Source organism: Periophthalmus magnuspinnatus, chromosome 9, assembly GCF_009829125.3.
Source record: "Periophthalmus magnuspinnatus isolate fPerMag1 chromosome 9, fPerMag1.2.pri, whole genome shotgun sequence".
NCBI lineage: Eukaryota > Metazoa > Chordata > Actinopteri > Gobiiformes > Gobiidae > Periophthalmus > Periophthalmus magnuspinnatus.
Window position 1 is genome coordinate 14,729,147 of NC_047134.1, and position 20,463 is coordinate 14,749,609.

A 20,463-nucleotide genomic window follows, 5' to 3' on the forward strand; every position below is an offset into this window, starting at 1 on the left:
AGGGAGAGGAGAGGTATGAGGAGAGGAGAGGTATGAGAGGAGGAGAGGTGTGAGGGAGAGGAGAGGTATGAGGAGAGGAGAGGTATGAGAGGAGGAGAGGTGTGAGGGAGAGGAGAGGTATGAGAGGAGGAGAGGTGTGAGGGAGAGGAGAGGTATGAGAGGAGGAGAGGTGTGAGGGAGAGGAAAGGTATGAGAGGAGAGGTATGAGGAGAGGAAAGATATGAGAGGAGGAGAGATGTGAGGGAGAGTGGAGATATGAGAGGAGAGGTGTGAGAGGAGGAGAGGTATGAGGAACAGTGAAAACAGAGAAAAAAGATCACAATTCCATTTTCCATAGTCTTGATAGAGATTTAGGCATTAGGCAAATGAGTAAACCTATGTCAGAGTTGGTAGCCTACATCATGATATTTTGTATAATATAAAACTATTTCCATTTAGCTCAAGAACACATGTTGGCTGTTTAAAACATTTCAACAAAGACAATGCAGTTGCAATGCAGTGTTTCAGTTTAGTTTTTTCTGTTTTTTGTATTATCATGAAATAATATTATGGATAGTTAAAACTAATTTATTTGATGCAAGCAAAAGATCACTAAATAAAACTGCACAGCAGGTGTATAACACTATATGTGTTTATTTGCCTTCAAAAGCATACCATACACTCAAAACACATAGCTTTGTAAGCAAATATATTATATTTTCAGTTTGATCAAAAGTTACAAATGTACAACAATTACCAACTTTTAATACATTTTTTTTTCCAAAATAGAAATGCTTTTCGGTGATTTCTTTCTTTTGTAGCAAATGCAATACTTATCATTGATACACTAGTGTAGAAAAAGCAGCAGTGGCAACAATATCTTTTGTTAAGTGGAGGGAATGATTAGGGCAGGCACTTATTAGACACATAATATTGATAGGCAGCTTAACACTGTTGACACAATTTAAAACACATTTAGCACATTCAGTTAGTTTCTTTCAGAGCACCAAATCAATACACTTTACAACTGAAGTTGTTAACATTTAAACCTTATAAGTTGTATACTAGATATTGGTTTGCACAATTATAAAGACAAACTTATCTTGATATAAAATGCCCTCTTCTTAAGGCACAGAAGTTGGTTCCCACAATCGGCACAGGTGTTTTCTCAGAGATCTAAAAGCAAGTATGAACACAGTTGAAGAAAAAAGTGCTACAAAATATGTCAACCAAATTGAAAAGTTACAGCAGTGGTCTGTGATGGCATCATGGCAACAACATCACACAGTTCAAGACAGCAGTGCTGTTCAGTGGGAAGGAATGTCATTTTCCTGCAGCTGCAGATAGTTGTGGAACAAAATGATTCATTCTTTGATTTTGCTTCAGTGCCATCATCATCATTCATTTTTTCCTTTAAATTATGGGTGTAAAAACCTCCAGTATGTGTTTCAATGTGTGAAAGTGGCCTAGAAGAAACCACACAGTGTCCTTGTAATAAGTGCAACATGCAAAGCAGGCTGAGAAGAGCAGTCGCTGTGAGGTGAAGTGATAAACATAGAGTCCAGATGGAGGTGAGGCGGTTACACTGGAGCTACATAGTTTCCTGGAAATGTCCCAAAAGCATGAGTTCGATCTGACGTACCTACAAAAAGAAACAAGCAATGAAATTAGAGCAATCAAAGCAATGGTTGGGGCATACAGCGTTTTCCACTAGATGGCGTACTTGCACTATACAATACTACATATACAGGCCAGCGAAAACTAAAATATGTTATGTGCGGTTTTTCCATATAACACAGTGACGATAATTATTTAATCTTAAATTATCACATGAAAACCATATTATGCTTTTTCTGTCTGTAACTGTACATAGTGTATATATATATATATATATATATATATATATATATATATATATATATATATATATATATATATATATATATATATATATATATATATATATATATATATATTTTTTTTTTTTTTTTCTTTTTCATTTATTAATTAAGTATTTAAATAATTCAACTATTTCCCAACATTCAAGTTCATTGGGAAATGGCTGTAACTCTGTACAATTTTGAGTGAATAAACATACTTTACCTACCTACAAACCAGCCATCATCACATTTCTCCATCACTTGCACAATGTCTCCCTCTCTAAGCTCCAGCTCATCTGAATTCTGTGGTTTGTAGTTGTAAACAGCTTTATACCTATGAAGAAAATAGAACAATATTGAAAAAGGACATAGCCTAAATAAGTTTATATGTAAAAATGTGGAGACTTACGGCTGACGTTGCACCGCTGATGAGCCTGTGTTATTTTTTGGCAGATGTGACTGTATGCTGTTAGGAGCTGTATGACTTACTGTCCCCCCCTAGAAAATGTAAAACGAGGATATGTAAGATACCATAAAGATATTGAGAACTAAATCATTTCCTGTGATCACAAGCGACAGCAGCAGCAGTAGTGAAGACAAGACATGCTTAAATTTTCCAGGAGGCAGTGAAAGCAAACCTGCAAATGCTCAGAGTGCCTGGGAGTGTTTGAAGCTGGTGAAGTTGTAGCTTTGTGCACAGACAAAGGCGACTGAGTGGAGGGTGAGACAGATCGAGCCATGGAGCTGTGGTTTTGTGTCCATTGGCCGTTTGGTCCGGTCGGTGAAGCTGTTCTCAAGCTATTTGGCCACTTATAAGCTTCTTTGGGGACAGGCGTTTGTGAAGGGGAGCGTGGTGACTGTGGGCTTCCGTAGCTGACAGGTGAAGTTTGCCTTAGAGGGGAGTGGTCTGGCTTTGGACTTAAGGAGCTGTATGTAAAAGGGGATCGTGGGGAGTAAAGCGGACGGCCTGGGCTCTGGGGTCCCGGGGAGAGGGGTGACATGGGCACAGAGAGGTCATCTGTGCTGTATTTGGTGCGGGGCATCTTGTTGACCTGGACGTAACTGGCCGGGAAAATACCACTCCGGTTTGTCCCTGAGATTCTTCCCTCCAGCCACTTGTCATCAACGCAGCGGGTTATATCGATAACCTCACCCTAAAAAATACAAGAAAACAGGTGGAGATGTGTAATATGATGCATTCCTATCTGCTAAGTTTAGACTAATTAAAGAAAATTTATAAAATAGCACTGGCATTTAGGAGATCTTGGCACCAAAGGAAAATAGGCTCCATGATGCAATTGAACACTGCTCAGGCACTGGATCTCTGGAGTATAATTACTGACCCCTTGTGGGTGAAGTTTGTGTTTTGTAATGGACCCAAGTACTAATTTATTTGAACTTTAATGTAAAATTGGAACAAATCTCCTAACAGTCAAACAAGTCAGCCAATGTTGCTTAAAATTGAAAATGCATATAAATACATAAAAGCTAGTTAGCAGCATCACCACATATTTAAAAAGTTGTTGTGTTACTCACTTTACGAAATGACAGTTCAACAGGTAAGTCTGCATTGAAGTTATATAGAGCCACAGCCTCTCCGTACTCCAACACCTGTAATGTGGGTGACTTTATGGGTGTAGGTTTTTCAGTAGGAGCCAAAACCTGTGGAGCAAACACAGTCTGAATAACTCGGTGCCATTCAAACAAATAATAATGTAACCCTTTAGGAACTTTTACCTCTACATAAGTTGTGGGAAAAATCCCAGCTCTCCCATGATGCTCTCCTTCAAACCAATTGGCATCTATCTGTCTGTGGATGTAGACAATGTCCCCTTTTTGTAATGTGAGCTCCCTAAACGAATGAATGAGGAAATGAAATTCAATTAAGCTTCAAATACAGGTTTTAAATCAATTTAATCTGAAATACAAGTTCCAGGGAATAAAAATGCAATGTAGAAAGACATTTGGTGCGATGAATGGATAAAACCAAAGTTAAAAACAATGTATCTTACTTAGGCGACTGAGCTTGGAAACTGAACTTGGCTCGTGCTGCTTTCATCTGCAACAAGACAATGCTTCCTTTTTAGACATGCTTTATGTTAAAACAAAGAGATAATTTATTTGTAACAAAAGCAAAAATGCATCATAAACAAATTTCATCAGGATTATAGCTGCAAATCTTACCTTTTTTTCTTCTTTCTTTGGTGGCAGTGCCATGATTTCATTTGCAGGAGAAAGTCGATCTATTGAGAGTATAATCACAGTGTGAGCTGTAGGTCTTTGTTGCATTGTAAGGCTGGCTCACAACTAATTTCCAAGAAAAACAATTGGAGAAAGCTAATCTCCACTTCCTATTTTCAGTGTTTCCCCTCCACCCAACAACCACTTCTTCAAGAGCAAACTTTAAAGGTTTATGCAATCATTCAGGTAATCTCTGACCAAGACATAATAGAGAATTGTTAAATCATCAACACATTTTATATAATTTAATTGCCTCTAAGCCATAGTTCATTTAAAACAGTTTGTAAGGCAAAGTTTATGGGAAAATCATGTGGCTGAAAGGTAACAAAGTCCGCATTCACCATATGTAGGAGTCGAGGCAGGGGACGAGCCCACGGATCGCTGGTTTGGATGTTTTGATGTGGATAAATGACTGGAAAAGAAAAAGAAAAACACAATTGTAAGTGTTAATCATTTGATCTTAGTATCAAGAAGAATTCTCTTTGACAAACAACAGACCATTGTTTTCAGGTTTACAACACATCTGGTTACCCCATCACATCAGCATAACATAACTTCAGTCAGTGTTACCTTATGACTACATTTCCACAACAAATAATAAAACACAATTAATTGCACATTATTTACATGTTTTGATGGATTCCACAAAAGTGTATTCCTGCTCAAACAAACTAGTTTTATAAGTCTCACAGCTGGTGTTTTAAATTGGCATTTCCTGAACATCATGCTGCGTAAACGGTGTTTTCTTAAAGGTCAGAACTCACAAGCTCCACTTTGGCAAATAACAGTGAGATTCCTCCAAGAATGCATCGCACACTCGGAGGGTAACGTGGAATGCAGTTTAAAGCTACAGATATTGTACTTAAATGTGTTAAAGATCAACTGCCTCCAGTGGGGCCTGCACACACTGTCAGCTGACTTGTAATATTAGCAGTTACAACCAATCATATTGTTTGTTTGACCATCCACTAGGAGGACAGTTATGTGAGGATTAAATATAAAGTTAAGCTTCGCTGTTGAGACTATAACAAAACTTTTCTATACTCAAGACACAGCAAAGCACATAATGACTGAGAGATATTTACAATTATATGTCAACAATGTAATAAAAAAATAATACATATATCTGACTGAATATTATGTATTGTGCTCACCTGTTAGTGTCTGTCTTTGGGGCTGTTGTCATGTGTCTACCTTTAGGCTCCTGTAATGAGAATCCATGTTAATCCATGTTTGTTCCCTGCAGTATTCAGTCCCCTGTGCGTTACAGCAGTGAGGAAATCTAACAACAACTCAAAGACAAAGTAGAGGTGCTGACCACTCCCAGAGGAGCAGAAGTCCCCTGGGTCCTATGTTCTCCTCCTGTACAGCTTTGCTCTTCTGTTTGAGCAGTGATTTGATTAAGATTACAACATATAAAGCAAATTAAATCAAGCAAAATCATCCACGATATGATTTTAAACTCCATCATAAAAGTGTTTCTATAGAAACAAGAAAAGTACTACAGTATAAGGAGGGAAGGTGTGGGGGGTTACGGGCAGGATATCAAAAAGATCAGCCACAAGCAACAGGCAGGCAGGACATTCAGAGACAAAACAACAGACTGCGCATTGTCAAAGCAAGTACTGGGATCTCAGTGATTCGTGCAGACTTCTTGTGGATCAGGAGGGGGAATGACTGGGAATGGTGATGGGGGAAAGAGGAGGAGGGATGTTTGGGGCTCAGTACCTCACCCCAGGCAGGACGTTGCTGCTTCTGCCTCTTCTGGGACAGTCTCCTCTCCAGGCCCTGGATCTCCGAGTCCAGCTCTGCCTCAAATTGGCTCAGCTCAGAGACAAGAGTGTCCTGAGTGTCCGCATTTATATTAGAGGTGTAAGGGCCAAGTTAAATGATGGATAAAACTCTGTTGCCACTTCTACTATGTCCTGGCGAAAGTGAGACAGAACATACTATTCCCAGAACCTACCTCAATTGAAGGTGACTTGGGTTGTTCTGGCTCCTTCTTTGGAGATACGGGTAGATAGGTCTAAACAAACAAAAAACAGTATGGGCAACTGAATCTGACTAAAAGTTGACATAATAATAAAATCAGTGGAAATATTGTGTTTACATAGAACAAGTTAAATACAACAAAGTAGGTAGAGTAGAACGTTCCATGGAAAGAAATCAAATCTCAATGATTAACAATGTCGCTGAGGTGTTCCCCATATAAACTGCAGTATAACACAGAGTACAACTACACAATGTATCTCCTTTGTATCTCTTGTAAAAGTATAATTTTGGACAGAACATCAAATAATCTCTAAAAAGCTCTTGATTCATCCTTGCATACATTTATCATACAAGTAAATAACCAAAATAAATGTGGTTTGTCCCGCAGCTGTTAGTTATAAAATGTAATTAACCATAAACACATTCTTGCGTCTTTTATTAAAGTCTGAATACCTGACTTTAAAAGGTAAGTCTGGCCAAGGACCCCACTTCAATAAATTTATGTTTTTGGCTGGGCCTGTTATAATACAAGCCAAAATCCTGTCCTCCCCCATTTGGAAGTCATCCTCGCTGCAACCATTTACATCCGTGAAAGGAAGCTTAAAACACCTGATGTGGTCTAGTTTGCTAAACGATGTTCTGTGATTAGAACATTGGCTGCGATCATACAAAGAGAAATGAAATGGTCTCCATGCTGTGTGCCATTATACTCCACAAGAGGTTAACACCATAATACGGATCACAAGACACCTCTCTCACTCCCGAGGGCGAGTGGAGACAAAGATGCCTTTTCTTCACACACACTTGCACTGGGCACAATATACAACTGATCTGGGACATTGTTACAAAAGAACCTTTCACCGAAACACTTTAGGGATGGCTTTATAATTTGTAGGTGAGCACAACAGAAGGTAGACATTACGTCACTTTAGGAAAAATAGCTGTATGTTTCGAGTGTCCATCCCTATGATTCCGTTAAATTACTCATAAATGCTCTTGTAATTATCGCGAGGTGTGACAAAGATAGGAAGCTTTAGTACATACGTAAGTTTGAACATCTGGTGGCGATAACAAGTAGCTACACAAACATTCTCTAAAATTATTGCGTGCGAAGCCAAAATACATGAACTAATCCTCAAAGAAAGGGCCTATCCTAAGAGTTCTTGTTAATGCCACAATAAGATAATAGTAGAAAACCACAGAGAGCAGTGCTGTGATTTCATTGGATAAAAGTTAATGCACACTAATTTAGATAGAGGATGTGTAGGAGTGCATACCTGCGTGTTGTTCTTGGAGGCGGTGCTCAGTTCGGGCTCATAGTCGAATATACTCCTTGGTTGGCGCTGCTTCTTGTCTATGTCTGACAGCTTATCTACGTCCTCACTCCTGAAACATTACACCGAGACACACAAAAACGTGGACAGCAACTTAATCACGGCTCCATTGTTAGTGCCTGTGACAACAAATCCAAACTTGTCTGCGCCCCTCAGCAGTGAGCTTAAGCGTAAGTGGTATTCACAAAAGACACTGATCAATTTGTACAGTATATGTGAACAGCAATTAAACAGTCCCTTTCACAACAGATCAGATCATCTCTTTGCAATATCTAATTTACTGCACAGTTCACTGCACACTTTAAAAAAGCTTATTCTGGTATAAAAAATGCACTTACACTTCAATATCTTGTGCAAGGACAACATAATTAAATGTTTAGCCCAGGATAGAAAAACCTTATAATACACTCACCAGTCTGGTAAGGCCCCATGTGGTGTCAGTCTGAAGAGATTAGTGTCCGGTTCATTGTTGTTTTCTGTGTTTTCTTGTTGGATTACTATGAAGGAGTGAAGATTACAGGGTTATTTCAAGTCAAATTACAATGAAACAATTTAAACAATGTGTTTAAAGTCATTTTTATGGTTTATTAACTTACCTTTAGCTGACCACCGCTCTGAATCTTCAAAGTCCAACTCTAAAAATGCATCAGATAAGTTTTAGTTTATCACTTGGCTTGAGAATTTGGCTATTTCAAAAGTGACCAAAGAATATCATCAGCAAGATTGCAAATGCATATTTATCCTAGCTGTATGGTTGATGTCTTTCCTTGCACAAGCCTGGCCATTTTTGGAGGGTGGTGCAATTACTGTCTTAATTCTGATATTCTGTGGTTGTCAGATTTGATAATATGTTTTCATTTCATCGCATGGCCCAGTGAGCATGATTAGAGAATAGGTAAACCGAAAGAACAGCGATATTGAGGTACAAAATAAACTGATGCTGACTTAACAGTATTTAATCTCCCTCTTTAGTAATATTTTAACAGGATCACCTCTCCAGGACCCAAAGTTGACAGATGAGTGTGGGAGAGAGAAGACTTAGAGGAGTGTTCTTACCCTCTGGCTTCTTGTGAATCTGCCTGAACATGCTTTTGTACCAGTCTCTGGGCTTGTTTACACTCTGCCATATGAACAAAATAAGAGTTATGCAAAGTAAATTGTAATGGAGCCAGTACTAATGTCATTATTTAAATCTTTTCTGAACAACAGAGCTTTTCAACTCACTGATCTAGAGGCGATTGGCATCCCAGTCTCATCCACAGGGCCAATTCCTGAATATTTGATCAGTCTTTCCTCTCTAGTGGGCGTCCAACTGCGGGGTAAAGTGGTGGGGCTCTTGATGCCATTGGACATGCCTCCTACATATAGATAAGAACGTTTAACCACATTAAGAATTTTAAATATGTGGTACATCAGAAAAACAATGCTAATAAATAGACAAGGATATAGATTTTTTACCATTTGTCCTTGAGGGCCCATAGTAGGATCCAAAACTGAGAGTAGTCGAGCCACTTCCATTCACATCTGAAACCTATAACAAACACACATTTTGCTTAATAATTACAGCAATGCAGACAGCTACTGATATCTAAAATATGTTGTACATTAAATTCCCCACAAGGAGGCACACTTGCTTTAAGGATTTCTCTGAGCTAACCTTATACTCTCCAGAGGGAAACCTTGCTGAGTGATACGGGCTCAGGGGAGGAGTGGGGAGGCCAGGAGAGATCACTACTACTTCATGAGTCATTTCTGGAGATGTTAGAATTTGTTCACCAGAAGACATCCCTCGATCCCCCGAAAATATAGTCCTGGAGCCTTCTGGATTGTGCCCCTCCTCTGCATGTTGCTAAAAATAAATAAGAAAAATATGTTTTAAAAAATATTGATAATAACATTTGCTTATGTCATTTCCCCTGATTTGCCCTGGATAAACACTGTTTTCTACGGAAGGTCATGTGAACTTGTTAGCATCCCATCTTTTGTCCAGAGAATAAACAGTCCCAGTGGGGGGAGGCCCTGTGATGACATTGTCCCTAATTTATTTAAAGCACAACTAGTGGGAAGTTGTACCCGACCCTCTCCATCATCTCTCTTGCTACAAATGCAAAAAAGGTCTTATTGAAAATCCAGAGCTGAGGTGCGGAAATAGAAGGGTGTCATTATGAGCCCATTAACTTCCTATTCACTTGGGTGTCCTGTTTGAAGATAGGGGGAGGAGCCAGGGATAGAAAGGTTGGAGAGGGGTCATCATGTCCCCCTCAAAGTCCTGCAGGGTTAGTCGTAGTCTCACTGTTGTCATGGTAATAATGTATAAGCCCCACCCACAGTCCGGAGTGTGGGTGCTGTGATCAGGTGGTGACATCTTCCCAGGGAGTTGTAAAGGGTCATGGGAAATCCCCAATTTATAGTGCCAATAGAGTTCATATGTCTCCGGAAAACTACAGATGGTGGGGCAGGATTTGTTGAAATGTAATAGGCTACATTTGTAATAATTGTGAGGTTTACAATTACAGATCTCTCGTCACTTTTCAACAATTATAACCCCTTGTACTTAAAATAATAGTATAAAAATAAAAAGGTCACGCAATCAGTGCAGTTTAGCAAAGCAATGCATCTGGATACTACTTTGCTGCTATTTTTATTCCAAATATAACACACATATTTACCTGTGACTGCATGAGATCAGATGACGCTCTTTTCGATATTCACTCTGGTCATCAAGAAGACCTGTGAAAACACATATTCTTTTTTGAAACTTTATAGCTCACAAAAATAAAGTCATGCTATTTTGTGTACAAAATGTGTTTTTTTTTTACAAAGGGTCTAATGGTTGCTTTTTTTCTCCACAACAACAACCCACACCTTACAAGCTGGCAGGTGGACAACTGTTCCATTTTCCCACTCTTCTAATATTCCTACAAGGGAAAAACTCACCCACTTTCACTGTTGCTAAGGAAAATCCCACCCCAAACAATGTGTGCGACTCACATTCCTACCCCATATTTCTGCACTCTCCCATAGTAATCTGAATTTGAGAGGCTGGATGAAGGAGAGGGTCAGCTACTGAAACCAAGTGCATCTCTGGAAAAATAAACCGGATGTGTTACAGATCAAAGCTGTGGAGAAATGAGGGGAGGCTTCCGCTCCCATTCAAGGCAGGGAACTAAATAAATAGTCAAGGCCACAGACCATTTTTAAATAGTGTATTCACTTATTTAGATTAGATTAAAATTTTAAAAAGCATGAAAAGAATAGAATATACAATAGGCAAGTCATTTTTGTACAAACATCCCTTTTCCAAAGAAAGTGAATGAGTACTGCCTGCTTCTAGTGAACTGCCCAGCGGGTTTCTTGACACTGATGAGTTTTGTCTATTTGTGGCAGTGACTAACAACACAGATGATGATAAGGAGGGCTGGTCTAGTGTCTACAACATTAGGACACTGCTCAGAGCCAGAAAAGCCTAGAGACCGGAGATGGAGGCGATCTAGTTTTCAGACAGCAATGTCAGACAACTGAATCATCCCCCAACAAACTGCGTTACATAATGGAGAAACTATGAGTCTGTCCACCACAACACGATTAGACTGTTCAGGCTGAGCCAGAGCAGATGCCCCATTTTCATCAAAGAAAATCACATTGATTAGATTAAAGTTCCAATCAATAGTCACAATGATGCAAATGTGTTTAAGAGAATGGTTGAATATTTTTCTATGTAATAAAACAAGTTAGTTAAATAAGAAACACAAAGAGAGCCTACTAAAAGTCTTACTTCATGCTATTGCCAATCAATGTTCCCTCTAATTTTTCACGAGTCTGAGCAAACACACAAACTCCCTGAGCGGTCCCATGGACCACTGTGAGCAACATCAGACGTGTGCACTGTGGTCATGCTGCATCACATCCATCCAAGTTAAATGGTTTATTAAAAGAATCAAATTACCGCATTTACATTTCTGTTATAAGACTTTTAATTAAGTGCTTTAGCCCACTTTTACAATGAAAATGACAAAAATCTTGCTCATGGCCTGTGTAGTATGTTAATACTATTGGAAGTATAAATATTTAATTTGAACTATGGCAAAACATGAGCTTCCAATCAAACCAAGACAACTGTAAACTCCAATGTTGAAAACACACTTAATATTTTTATGATAAAGCTCTGACATGTATTATGAGTATAAGCCATTGTGTGAAGCTTTTGCTGTGCACTGAGTGAGATTGTCCTATTGTGGTCTTGGAGACAGTCCGGTAACTCTTTTTCAGTATATGACACGATCATTTGAATTTTACAACTCATAAACTAGTGACAGTCAATGACCAATACACACTGAGAGGAATCTGTGTCTGCACACCCAGCTGCTCTATTACTGTACATTTATATATCATATCAAAACACAATATAAAATATATATTTGTACATAAAATATAGTCAAAACGAGTGGTATGGGTCAAAATAAATATATGTTTACAAACCACACACTGCAAACAGTGAACAAACACAAACACTTCAAAATGTAAACAAACACACACTGGAAACTCAGAACATACTGTACATGATTGTACAGTGTGACACTCATTCTGTGACAGTGGCTCAGTGGTTAGAGTTTGGAGGATCGAGTCCTGCTCAGACCAACTTCTGTCATTGTGTCCTTAGGCAAGACACTTCGCCCAAGTGGTGGGGGCGCAGATTGGCATTAGCTAATGCTAATGATTACACATGATATATTTGACCCACAATTAAGTCAATAGCAGAATAAACCACGCTTACCGATCAGGAACAGCATCCAGTCCATCAAATCATAAGGTCCTCTACTCCTGAGTCCACCATGAGATCTTCACTCGGTTCCACGAACCGCTCCGGGTCCAGATGCCTCTAGTTTAATTTGTACAAACATCCACAGTGTCCTCGGTCGCGTTTGTTTTGTCCGTTTCGTCATGTTTAAAACACAAAACTGCTTCAAAACAGTGTGTAACAGTGCGCCCGAGGGCGGGCCGTCGGAATGTTAAGGGGTTAAACACTTAGCATCATTAGCGAGTTTTCACTCCACATCGGCCACATCGGCTAAAATTCTGGTAGCGGCGCATGAGGAGCCTGTCAATGACGTTGATAAACTGCGCAAATACATATGTGAATCACATAATTGGCTGGAGCAGCTCGTCACCGGTCATACTCACTGACTCACATTGAAAAATAGCGCAGAATGAATTGTTGTGTGTTTATTTTATTTTCAGGAGACCGTGTCAGCAGTGCGCAATTGCGCACGCGCGCAGCTTAGAGGGAACAGTGTTGCCAATACAACATTAATGATCTCTTATCAGTTAGCACGTCACTGCTTACCAGCAGAGGCGGCGCGACCATTAGGCAGCCTAGGGCTTTAACCTGGAGGGGCCCCCAACCCAGAGCCACTTTTGGCCGAAGTCTCAGACATATTTGATATTCTCTCAATATTAATTTAAATGAAAGTAGTTTACTTTTAAACAAGAATACACCATTATAATAGTATCTGATAGTCAAATCCATTTTAACTATCAAAGCACCCTCCACCCCGCCCTTTCACGGTAGAATGGACCAGTCCAAGAGTGCGCACTGAGAGGGAGGGGCCCTGTTGTAGCTGTGGTAGTTTCAAAGATGTTTACAAAGTGGACAGACATGAACTATTGAGTTATTCCAATTGGACTTATTTTTGCTTTTTGGAGAGGCGTGAGGTTGTCTGTGTGGTAAGGTAGGTTAAGTTCTCCCTTGACTGTACTTTTCTAGTTTTATTTTCAAGAAACAGCTACTCATCAAAAAGTCTGTTCATAGAATCACTGTTCTGGACTCTCCGTGTTTACATGGAGGCCACAAAAGTCCAAGTGAGAAGCAGTTTTTTTTTCGGGGGGGCTTTAATTCATGACAGGATTGGTGTTGAGGTGGATGGCCTTTTCAATAGATATAATTCACTGCCAATATGTACTGTGCTATGAGGAGCATGAATATTTATGGAGGTGTGTGCTATGGTCAGTGGTGATTCTGAGGGTGCAATTATACGGACAGTTACACTACAGGTAACAGCTACAGGTACTGGGTCATTCTTAAAAATGTGTTCACTATGACTTCAGATGAGGCTACTCCATTGACTGTGTAAAGAAGTCGACTGAGAGAGTGTGACCCATAGCTTTTGGGTCCAAATGAAGCTCATCAAGGCTAGCAGTTATAGAGGCTGAATCTGCTGTGTCTCATGAACAATGGGGAAAAAACAGACAATAAATATTTGAAAAATACACCAAAAAAAGTACATTATAGGGAGGGTCCTAATCCCAAATTCATCTAGGGACCCCAAATTGCTAACTACACTACTGTTTAATTGAAATCTGCACATGCAAGCACCAGGCGGGAATGTTAGCAACTCAAGGCATGGTAACAGGGAAGAGCAGAACTTACAAATGTGGATTAAACATTTGTACCAACTTTTTTCGTTATTATGAGAAAGTATAAAGTTAAAACTAGAACATGTTTTCATTAAAAGGAAATTATTAAAGATTTTAACAACTTCAGTTTCATATTTTAACATCGTTTGAACAGTGTAAAAAGTTTCACGTTTGAAGACCATCAGTTTCTTGTTTTAACATGAACATATTAAGCTCATATTGAATGCACTGAATAGAGGCCAGTCACTTAAAGCAGGTCCAAGAGCGTGACCTGTATGATCTGCAGTAAAGGGCTTATCATTTTACTTATGTCTAATGATAGGACAGACTGCACAGCACTCCGACTCCACCGCTTTGTAGGCCTGTAACTGCCTTTTAGATATGCCAATGCTCATGAAGATCAGAGCACATGTCCAGAGCACGTACCCAGAGTGCACATATCCAGACAAACACAGACGTGCACATGGACTTTATATGTTGTGATTGGTGCTGCCAAATAATGAGTAAGGTGGGCAGGGATAGGGCTCGTCCATGTGCATCCAGAGAGTACCCAAAGGGTGTCTGTCTGTGCCTTTGGTTGTGCACAGGATCTTCCCCTGTGCATTGCTGGGGAAGATGCAGATTGTGCACTTGGACCTGCTTAAAGTGACTAACCTCGATTCAGTGGATTGGAAATGAGCTTAATATGTTCACATTAAAACAAGAAACTGACATTGTAAAAAAACTGTAATGATAATGTTTTACAAAAAAGTAATAAAGTAATAACAAAAAAATCTCTGAAAATGTTTAATGCACGTTTGTCAGTTCCATGTTACCATAGTTAATTCAACGATATATGTTTAGTATACGGATATATGTTTAGTATACTGTGGCAATGAAACAGGTAAATAAGGCATTGTTCATAGAATGTCATGCCACCATACAGGCCATGTGAAAACGGTCTAATTAAAAACACTATGGACTGTTAATCAAATCTTACAGGATGTATGTAGAGCCTGTCTATCACTGTTTGTTAGTAACTGATGATTTGATACACTTCGTGACAGTAGTGACTTATGTAACATGTTTTGTGATGTTTTGTGTGTGTCACAGCATCCGTGTCTCAGATGAGTAAGCAACTGTCAAAATATTGAGTCTGTAAGTCATGTTTCCGCGGAGCTTCATCCAGTATTGAAAAGTGCTGGCAGTGAAGTAGGGTAGTCTGCAACAAACAAAAAATCTACCTAATAAGGAAAACTCAAATAAGTCTGTGTCTCTTCAGGTCTTCTCCAAACATCCAGGCTTATCTAAACTAAACTGTCCAGTAGATGTGGCGTTTGTACAAAGAGGACTTCTGTCTGGTGAGAAAACCTTGATACTACCTCACTCAAATATGTGAACTTTATAGCCCATGTGTTTCACAAGCTGTTCTTAAACCACATTTGGCCAGAGATGTCTTTGGGCTAGAGAGAGGGAACGGTCCATAAATGGTCCAGCCTACATCTGAGGAGTCTTGACACCACTATCTCAAAATGTGTTTAAAAGAAAACTATTCACTCCTTGTTAAATGTTACGTTCTATATCCACATGAGATGCAGCTGAGAAACAGGTTCTACTAGACTGCTATGTAAATAAATTCTTCTGCGTCAAGGAAGTGGATCTGGTCCCAGAATGCCTCAGGCCAGATGTTGTTCTGTAAACTTTGTCTGTAAACCCATGGTACACAAACACAGTAAAAAGAGTGTACTTACAGAGGGACTACTACCTCCCTTTCCTTTAAAAAGAGGAGTCTGTATTATCAGGAGTTTGTGAGCCAGAACAGCTCGACTTGGCAGCAGGTCAGTGAACCATACCACATCCCTGTATTTCATGATATGTTCACACATTTCTAAGGATCAAAATAGCTTTCCTGAAAATTGATTCATACGACTTATCTGGTACTTTAATACTTGCATTTTTAAACAATTACGCAACAACCAATAGAAACGAGCTACAGCACCCAACCTAATCTGACCTTTCTCTCCAAGTAGCCTTTTATCATTGACCGTTATGGTGATGGCACATGGACTAAAAATAACCTCCACTGTGTTGACCTGAGGATTCCCAGTGTCAGTAGGATGGAGTACACAAATAAGTGGACAATAGATTTTTTTGTTTGCCCTGACCACATCCTAAGACCTTAATTAATCAAAAAGCAAACCAATCTCCACTCTTGTACCTCTGTGTGCTTTGTGGTGAGCTGTTAATAATTGACTTACCAATGACTCTACATGGGAACTACTGCACACATTTGCGGACTGCTGGATCCTAGGAGTATAGTTACAAGTACAAACTCTATTTTTACTGATAGCCAAATATATTTAGATGTCGCGTCATGTTATGTCAGTAATTTAGTCATTTCATTTAGCCGTGATCTTTTTTTAAATTATAAATCCCTTCATCCATTCTGTATATTTCATCATTAGAAACTCAATGGTGAAAATAATACTTGCATGCTAAAAAATTACCTTAAGTAATGTCAACAAGTTTTAACTTTTACTTCATAAGCCATAGAAGTACCCAGTGTAGCCTATGTTGTCAAATCATCCTCTATATTATTGCTTTTACAATACCACCTTATCAATTTGTCCACTAAAAATTACACAACACTGCAGTAAAGCCAAAGAATTCATATCTAAGTAAGCTGTAAGAAGGTAATTGTGTGTGTCAGCCTTTCTTTGACAAACAGAGCTGGCATTTTTGTCCAAACATGTATTGAGTCATGGTGTTGTTATGTGTCGATGTTAGAATTCCTGCCGCTGACGTTAATCCCAAAACCCCAGTGCGGCCTTTCTGCAGTGCGGCAGATGTGCGAATGCAGACAGAGCCCTTACAAGGACGTGGAGCGGAGAGTTTATGATATGCAGTTATTGGGGGATACACACATTTATCAGGGGAGAAGTACTTTCCCTCCATGTATGGTGCTCCCTCAAGTCCTAAGCTACAGGAGGAGACATGGTTGGTGTGCTTCTTGTCAATAGACAGGAACTGCAAGTCATTAAATCACACCCTCTTTCTCATGAAGCTTGTAGGAACCATGAAGTTGCATCTGATAGAGAACAAATTATATACTCAAACATGCACGGGCTATTAAGTGTGACTGCAGGCCAAAGCATGAGAAACAGTAACATGTGAAAATGTAGCAAATCCCCATGCCTGTCGCAGCACATGTTCAAAGCTGAGTGAACTTGTGAGTATAAGAAGTGGCAGCTCAAGCCTTTGTAATATCACAAAGGGAATTATAGTTGACTGTGGAAATCAAAGTGACAGAAAACAGGGGAGGCACTAAGTGGGCAGTGGACGGTCCTAGGAATAAGTACAACACAAAACAGTTCTGACAGCTCAAAAACTGTACCTCACATAATTAAATTGCCAGTGCTAACCAGACACTGGCAATTGTGTGCAAACCATATTGAAAACAAGATGAAGGATGGCATGTTGTGAACTTTGTCCACATAAGTTAAGCTCTTGCTCATTAGGGCTGCACAAGTTATCAAAACCAGAATTTCATTGCCCGTAATTATCAAATCGCACAGGCTGCAATTATTTACGCAATAGAATGCCCTCTGCAAATAACAAAATACCCTGTCTTTCTAGTCTAGTTTAGACCAAACATGTTCTGAAATGCAGGGGATTCTTAGATTACCGGTAGTTTTTCAGTTCATTATTCAGTCTGGTCTGAACAGAATCCTACTTTTTAAATATATCAAATCTCATCTCAATAATTGCCATAAAAACCACCCAACCAATTATATTTTTTTTTCCCAAAATCATGCCGCCCTATTACTCATAACCACTGCTAATAACATGTTCCCACACTGAGCACATGGGTCATTCAGGTGTACTTAAAAGCATCCCTCTTTTCTGTAAGACTCAATCCCAGACAGGTGTGTGGCACTAATCCTTACTAAGACCTGTGAGCAGTAAAACAGGTTACCCAGCCTTGAAAAACAACTTGGAAGGATTTTGGCATCGAAATGATTTATGTACCAACACAAATATCTGTTATGTGAATGTCCCAAACAAAAGGAGAGGCTTTACGTACCTTGGAAAGTGAACTCACACCTCTATTAGTCAGTTGTGCACGTAAACCACGTAGTAGCCCTTTCTTTGGTTCTGCTCTCTAAACTTGCCAGGACACACAATCACTCCCTCTCTCTCTTGCTCAGACCCAGATCTCCACACACTTCCCGGTTGACAGGCATCGCCATAGCAACCTCTCCAGGCCAGTTTAAAAGGTACCGCTCTCTGGTCCGAGTTTGGGGCACCTCCTTAAGTGAAGCGGCCCTATTGTTGTGATAAGGTGATAATTCACAGTGCAGGGTTAACCAAAGGGGAATAGTTTATCTCTGCTCAGACACTGCAGTGACTCCATGGCACCCTCCTGAACTTTATCTGTCCCTAGACTCCTGCTGCTTTGTGAACTTTAACAGCCGCTATTCACAATAAGAGGTTCAGAGCCCTACTGTTATGCAATGGACCTCCTCTCACCATAAAACACACATAGGTTAAGTTTCTGAGTATTTTTTGAGTGTTTGCATATAGATTATTGTTCAAAACAGACAGTTCATTTAAATTCAGGACAAACAGCACAGCTCATTGAACAGCATCTGGATGGTTTCTACAGTTTGTTGCAGGTGACTCCAGTCCTGTTAATCTCTCTGACAGAGTAAATTAATCAGCTGAAGTACCAGAGTCCACTACATGTGTTTTATGTGTGTGCTACTTTAAGCACTAGCAGCTCTAGTGGAAAAACAAAGAGTCAGCTCTTTTTAATAATTCAGCGGTCTGGCAAGGTACAGCAGATATTCTTTAACCAGGCCTGTTCTTTCACACAGGGCCGATTTGCCAAATGTTTTAAGGGGCAGCTCCAGGGCTGTGCATGTGGAGCAGACTTTCACCCTGCTGGGACCAGTGCTGACACTCTGTCACTCTGTCGATAAATGAGGTCATCACACAAGAGGCGATTAGTACGACACCTCTCCCATGCTGCATCCAAGTTTTGTCTTTTACCTCACTAAACAAACACAAGACTTCATCTTTTCTGTAACACAGACATAATACAACAGAGAAACTGGGGGCCTTTGTCCCAGAGATGGAGCAGCTCCAGCAGACTGTAAAGGTCAGCCTCTGTCCCGCTGTACAACGCTCCATGAACCAGTATGTTGTGCTCATGTAAAAGGCTCCGTGAGTCACCGGCCAATGACAGAAATCTGTGACATCATCTCAAACTACATCATTTAATGACCAGACCCTGTTTTTCCACCATCTAACTTGGCTGGATTTGGGTGAAACATGAAACAGCGTGTTGTTTTAAATGTAAACAGATCATCTACAACTAGACTTAAATGTACAAAGATGACAAGTTTTCTGCAGGTACTGAAGTCACGTCTGTGGAATGTCACGGAAAATAAACATAAAGCACCATGGTTTATTCCAGCTGTAAACACCATTTTGTCCTAAAGTTTAGGTCATCCAAAAGAGGAACAGCTTTAGGGAGTTGATGTGTGAAAAATACCCCATTTCTACACATTTGAAATATTAACCATAAGATAAAAAACATGTGATATCTCAGAAAAAAAACATGTGATAGCTCAGGCTGATGATAAAAATCTAAATCACATCAACAGAAACACTTTGTGTTTCTATGTTACATTTCCACACTTAGGAAAATTAGAATATAATTTTAAAGAATGTGATCACAGAAGCAGTACACTGTTTTGATAAAGTAATTGTAATGAGTATAAAGTTGAATATGTTGTGTGAAAGTGCAGTGTGAGCAGAGTGCAATACTTACAGGCTGCGCAGAGCTGCCGTCAGTGCACACAACAGAGGAAGTGAATGAAAATAAAGGAGGCTCCACTGCTGCTCTGTCCTCCTCCCACTGCTGTTCTCTCTGTGTCTCTGGCAAACAGGCTGCCTTTTATCAGCACTGAATGATTCAGCGCGGGTCTCCTCAATGTGAGACTCTGTGCTGCAGTGTGTGGCATGTGTTTGCATGTGTGTGTGAGCATGCTCTTGAAATCTCATCAGGGAGAAGGAGCTCAGTAATAGTTTCCATCCACAGCTGGAAATAATAGAGATTCCCATACAGGCACAATCCTGACATCAGTACCGCCCCCCAGTGTTTTACTCTGGAGGGTAAAGGAAGCAATTTTCAAAAGGAATCTTAACAAATAAACTAACCAACGCTGACTCTATAATAGACTTGACTAATACATAGAAGTGTGCTCAGGATAATGAAAGGGGCAGATGTTTTCTAATAGTTGAGTTTTGTCAAGACACCACTAGATGGAGTCATAGTCTGCTGTAAGCGACGGACCCCAGTCAAGCAAGGATGTCACTACAATCGTGTAAATGTCAAATTAACATCAAGTTAACCAAAATATGTGAAAATTAGACGTTTATCATATTCCAATTTGTAGAGTTTTAACACATGGGCCAAACTAATCACTTTCAGTTCCAGTTTACTCAATAAATTATAATAGTTCTGAAGCTGCTTTTTGATTTTAAAGGTTTATTTGGGACACTGTATTTGACTAAAGGTGATATAGTGTTTTTCAGTGTCCATCTCTGTATAAACACACTGACTCATGTTGTATCCT

General features: G+C 39.6%; 1 protein-coding gene across 4 annotated transcripts; it reads right to left on the reverse strand.

Moving 5' to 3' along the window:
• Positions 1-613: 613 nt before the first annotated feature.
• sorbs3 (sorbin and SH3 domain containing 3) lies at positions 614-19,833 on the reverse strand. Of its 4 annotated transcripts, none has more exons than XM_055224144.1 (21): positions 19,656-19,833; positions 10,096-10,156; positions 9,084-9,275; positions 8,885-8,957; positions 8,651-8,784; positions 8,483-8,546; positions 8,023-8,061; positions 7,839-7,923; positions 7,370-7,478; positions 6,067-6,126; positions 5,829-5,945; positions 5,255-5,304; positions 4,442-4,512; positions 4,044-4,102; positions 3,872-3,918; positions 3,597-3,711; positions 3,396-3,521; positions 2,498-3,013; positions 2,269-2,357; positions 2,087-2,193; positions 614-1,155 (listed from the first exon to the last, which is right to left on the reverse strand). In XM_055224144.1, the coding sequence occupies exons 2-21, from the start codon at positions 10,105-10,107 to the stop codon at positions 1,148-1,150; spliced, it is 2,073 nt and encodes a 690-aa protein (XP_055080119.1). In that variant the 5' UTR covers positions 10,108-10,156; positions 19,656-19,833; the 3' UTR covers positions 614-1,147. The 4 variants fall into 4 exon arrangements, with proteins under 4 accessions (XP_055080119.1, XP_033828578.1, XP_055080118.1 ...); XM_033972687.2 differs by having other exon boundaries at positions 614-1,621; positions 19,656-19,829; XM_055224143.1 differs by lacking the exon at positions 19,656-19,833 and adding an exon at positions 17,904-18,018 and having other exon boundaries at positions 614-1,621.
• Positions 19,834-20,463: the final 630 nt, after the last annotated feature.

Bases quoted from the DNA above. Each gene is read 5' to 3' on its own strand.
- sorbs3 (XM_033972687.2), bottom strand. The intron at 7,479-7,838 runs GTGAGTGTATTA...GTAATGTTTCAG, and splicing joins CATGGGGCCTTACCAGACTG to GAGTGAGGACGTAGATAAGC. The intron at 2,194-2,268 runs GTAAGTCTCCAC...TTTTCTTCATAG, and splicing joins TCAGCGGTGCAACGTCAGCC to GTATAAAGCTGTTTACAACT.